General features: G+C 35.0%; 1 protein-coding gene across 1 annotated transcript in view; it reads left to right on the forward strand.

The window, feature by feature from the left end:
* Positions 1 to 1,443: 1,443 nt before the first annotated feature.
* The window catches only part of DYNAP (dynactin associated protein), a 19,362-nt gene continuing 15,346 nt past the window's right edge, over positions 1,444 to 5,459 (forward strand). Inside the window, exon 1 of the mRNA XM_011949043.1 lies at positions 1,444 to 1,499. Within this exon, the coding sequence (XP_011804433.1) occupies positions 1,444 to 1,499 (56 nt within the window). The remainder of the gene's footprint in view (positions 1,500 to 5,459) is intronic.

Genomic DNA, 5,459 nt, shown 5'->3' on the forward strand with positions numbered 1-5,459 from the left:
GCAGCACACCAACATGGCACAAGTATACATATGTAACAAACCTGCACGTTATGCACATGTACCCTAGAACTTAAAGTATAAGAAAAATAAATAAATTAATTAAAAAAAAGATTTATTAAGCTTCATCTAGAAAACAGAGTTGGATTCCAGGCATGGTGGCTCACCCCTAAAATCTCAACAGTTTGAGAGACCAAGGCAAGAGGATCACTTGAGCCTAGGAGTTTGAGACTAGCCTGGGCATCATAGTGAGACACTATCTCTAAAAAAAAGTTAGAAGGGCATGGTGGCACACCCCTGTGGTCCCAACTACTTGGGAAGCTGAGATGGGGGGATTGCCTGTGTCTGGGAGGTCAAGGCTACAGTGAACCATGATTGTACCATTGCACTCCCACCTGGACAGTGTAAGACCTTATCTACAAAAAAAAAAAAAAAAAAAGTGTAAAATCTTGTTTAAAAAAAAACCCAAAAAAACAAAAAAACAGTATAACACATTCTCTGAAAAGAAAAGAAAAGAAAACAAACAGAGTTGGAGTCTAAGAAAATGTTACCCATGCCTGTAATCCCAGCACTTTGGGAGGCCAAGGCAGGCAGATCACAAGGTCAGGAGTTCGAGACCAGCCTGTCCAATATGGTGAAACCCCATCTCTACTAAAAATACAAAAATTAGCCTGGTGCGGCAGCGAGCACCTGTAATCCAAGCTACTCGGGAGGCTGAGGCAGGAAAATCTCTTGAACCTGGGAGGTGGAGATTGCAGTGAGCCAAGATCTGGCCACTGCACTCCAGCCTGGGCAACACAGTGAGCCTCTGTCTCAAAAAAAAGAAAAAGAAAAAAGAAAAGAAAATAAAAAAAAAAAGAAAGTGCTACCCAAGGAAATTTCATCTTGCTAAATACTAGGGCTGTGGGACTGAAAAGTTCAGAGTACTGGGGACAGATTGAGTCAAGGCAAGCTGGTCAGGAGCCCTGGATGCCTCCCTCAGAGGAGGTATCAGTCCTGGAGAGGGAGAATGGTCATCCAAGGCTTGAAAGAAGGCAACTGGAAACTTCACCTACTTCAGAATCCTCTCATGGACTGGCCCTGAACTTTAGAGGAATGATGTCTGTCGAATGATAGCAAGAGCAGGAAAGGAAATATTACATATTACCACAGTTTGCTTCTGCTAGACAGGATGCTGAGAAAGAAGCAACAATACCTCTTAGAGGCAGGATTGGTTTTCTTGTTACTTATTGCAATTAATGAATATTTTACTTCTGACTGTAAGGTGGGTCTTCTGTTACTTCTGATATTTAATGTTTCATTTAATCAACACATGCACAGATGCATCATAGTGAATTTGCCATCAGCCAACTAAAATGTTACTCAAGGTTACAAATATAAAGAGCAATCACTGATCAAAAGGCAAATAAGTTTTGAAGTTAAACTTTTGATAATGGCAGCTCAAGAATGGAGAGGAAACATGGGGAATACGTGGTAAATATTGACTCCTCTAGAAACCAGCCCATGAGTAACTATTGTTCCATTTGGATATTGTGTTTATATGAATCTTTTGCCTAGTTTTAAGAGAAACTCTATGGCTTTTAATATAATAGAAGTAATGCTTACACGTTTTTCACAAAAAAAAATGCATCATTTTAATGGTTGAGGAAAAGGCCATTATTTTTTTATTTTTTATTATTATTTTTTTGTGACGAGAGTCTTGCTCTGTCACTCAGGCAGGAGTGCAGTGGTGTGATCTTGGCTCACTGCAACCTCTGCCTCCCAGGTTCATGCCATTCTCTTGCCTCAGCCTCCTGAGCAACTGGGACTACAGGTGTCCATCACCACGTCCGGCTAATTTTTTGTATTTTTAGTGGAGACGGGGTTTCACCATGCTAGCCAGGATGGTCTTGATCTCCTGACCTTGTGACCCACCTGCCTCAGCCTCCCAAAGTGCTGGGATTACAGGCGTGAGCCACTGTGCCCGGCCAGAAAAGACAATTAATTAACTTCTCAACTATTCTCTAAAAATCAGAAATTTTGTATTTTTTTTTTTACTCTATGGTATCAAAGGAATAGTTTAAAATTTATTCTATGTATTTATTAAAGTAAAATGTTAGTATTGTCTGGAATGTAATTTAATGAGTTAAAATAATAATACGCAGTTAAAACCCATGCAATGCTGGCTTCAGCTACTTTAGAAAGTATTTTAAAAGTTTGATATCTAGGTTTTGTTATAGAATTCTCAGATTTTTGAGACTCATTCTAGAACTTTCAAAACTCAAATATTTCTGATATCTTTGAAAACCAGAAATTAATCTTATATATGCTCTACAAGTCCAATACACAAGTCAAGAAAATCTGGTTTATATATAGACATCATCATGTTTTCCATACCCAAGAGCCAAACTCTTATTTATTTTTTACAGTTGCCTTGATAACAGAAACAAATGTGGATATGTAGTTTGAAATGGACAGTTTAAAGAATAATTTGAAAGTGAGTGGAGAAGTATTTTTCTTCATCCAAGAGATATACAAAAGCAGAAAGTCATGTTGCTCAATAAGTATATTTGTTGAATGGTTGAACATCAAGAAAAATTCTTCCATCTCAAAAGTAGATTTCCCCCTTATTTGTTTTAGTTTATGTGATCCTCAAAGATGGTCTCCAGATCTTTCTGAATCCTCAGTTCTCTGATGGAATTTTCATTATTTAAAAGCATTCCAGTTAAATAAAAAAATAGTTGCCTTTGATAAGGCATTAATTGATCATGTTGACCTTTTCTTGGGTTAGTAGTAAATTTAGATATGTTTCAACTCCTATAAAAACAGTACTATATACAGTACTCTAGAAATTTTACTTCCATCTGGATATTCTGATGTAATGAGGTCAATTTTGACCAATGAAATAAAATGTCACTTGAAAGTTAGACTCAAAAAGGCAAGTTAGGTATTTTTTTCTTCTTGGAGAAATAGTACATCTTACATCATAACTTTTCAGTAAATATACCAAATGCATTTCAGCTGCACTGAATGATATTATTAACTATTTTTGACCAGTTGATTAAACATTATCCTCAGCTCTCTACCTATTCAAATTTTAAAATTTAGAATCAGAACAGAGACAGAGCAAAATGGCAGTAAAAATTATGACTTGGGCTGCAATATTTGTGACAAATAACAAAATACTCCTTCAGCAGCAGTTTTTTCACCACTGATAGACACCACCTGTCACGGTCTACAATGAATACTTCACGTCAACCTTCTGCTTAACAGGACTTTAGCTAAAATGTAGCTATCACAATGTCTACTGAATCTGCCACTATCATCATGTCAAATTAAGCTGCAACTACCACTTCAACTGAGCCTTCAAGTTTTACAGCTACCACTATTTCAACTAAATGTACACCAACAACAGAAACCAGCACATCAGCTGAGACAGCACAACCTATATGCTCCCTTCCAGTGAATCTATTAATGGAAGTGCTAAGTCACTATTCTCACAGAAACTACAACAATGTGGTGGCCTCCAATAAGGCAACCAGACCATTAAGGAATTTGATTAAGTTATCTTTGACCATTTCCATAGCTGTTCATATGATAAATTTGAATCTACAAATGCTATCACAGGTGATTTGTTTAGCTAACACAAATACTTCAGCGGAGCCTGTAGCAATGGCCAACGATAACAATTTAGCCCATTTCCAAGCACCAGCACCAAGATATCAAATCCAACTCATTTGTCTTTTATATTTAACATATCTCCATTTTATTAGAATTGCTATTTTATTTTGTAATAGTTTAACAATTTTTCTAAAAATTCAGATCATGTAATTTTCCTAGAAAAAAAAATCTAGGAACCGCCCTCCAAGTAATTTGATAAAATCTCACAAAGAAATCTTTATTAACATTGGCTGGGTATTCATTACCAACATTGTTTTTGTTTTTATAAAATTAAATGATTCCTCAGTGGGAACACAGTTTTTATCTGTTCAGAATATTTCATTTAGTATGACAATTCTCTATGTATTGAATTAGTGTACTATGTATGTTTTTTAAGTACCACATTTTGTTTCCGGATGTGTAAAATTATTTTATTTATATAAGTTTTCTTCAGATTATTTTACTGTTCAGCACCACAGTTGTTAGAATTAATTATTTGCTATTCTTTATGTAACCTTATAGTCACTTAGTTAAATGTCAGACATTTAATATATGTCTATCTCCCAAAATACTGAAGGAGATGTAGAAGAAATAACGATGCAAGATAATCACTAAAATAATTAACGTGAACACGCCACTTTGTTTACATTTCCTGGATATCAAAGAGGTTTTAATGGATATTGCTCGGGTCTTCCCCAGGCCTACTGTACTATAAATGCAGGAGTGCGGTAGGAATATATGTTTATAAACACCTTCACAGCTGATTCTAATGCATAGGCAGGTTTAACAGTCATGGTGCAATCAGTAAACCAATGAAAGCATTCTGACAAGCTATATCTTACTGGTGGGTTTGGTGAAGTTGATGCAAACTATGCAATCTTATTTTAAATCATAAAAAGAAAAATATCAATTTTTAAGATAGGCAAGAGAAACATGAAAAAATTAATACTACTCTTAATCCAATCTATGAAAAAAGAACTATATATAAATAGTGTCAGAAATATAATTGCATGGGAAGAAATGTTTCACTTAGATAAAGGAAAAACTTATCAGCAAGCAAAAATTGAAAAAATATATTTCAATATCTATTAAGCTAATAAGAATTGCTTTTTAACAGTTCTTCCACTTAGCTCTGCCAGAATACTTCTTAAAAAGTGCTGTCAGCAATTTTAATAAAAGATTAAAATTGTACAGAAATCTTTTCACTTATATTTTATTAGTATAAATTTCTGTTTCTTTCTTACTAATACAAATACAATTGAAATGATCCAAGTCGTTTCCGTTTGTGATGTTACTGTACACAGATATTTGTGGCTGTACTTTTCTATTTAAAAAGAAATGTGTTTCCTAATTTGTAATTTCTGTTATAAGTCAGAAATAACATTCTGGAAATGAATTCAATTTTAGATTTCATAACAATAGTAACTTTCCCCCAGACTTAAACTTAGTCAGTGGTCAATATGTATTTGTTTAATAAATGGCTGAGTGAATATTTCAGACCCTGGCACACCCAGTGAATAAAACAATTAGCCAATCAGTCAATTAATCATCAACTCTTTATTCAAAAAAAGGCTTTGAGCCTCTACTGTGTACTAAGCCATCTACTTGGCACGTGTCCTGTTCTTCAAAAATGCTGTTGTCCCTCTCCTTCCTCTCTTAGAATTTAACCTGTACTCTGGGAATCAATTAATCCTGTGTCCTCCACCAAGCGCTGCTCATCTCTCTTTTGAGCTATTTCTTCTTTGACCTTGTATGTCTTTTATTTTCCACTACATTCGTTTTACTCTTCAGCTACCCTAGCTTTCTTTTTTGTTTTTTTTTTT

Source organism: Colobus angolensis, unplaced genomic scaffold (assembly GCF_000951035.1).
Source record: "Colobus angolensis palliatus isolate OR3802 unplaced genomic scaffold, Cang.pa_1.0 Scaffold108, whole genome shotgun sequence".
Lineage (NCBI taxonomy): Eukaryota > Metazoa > Chordata > Mammalia > Primates > Cercopithecidae > Colobus > Colobus angolensis.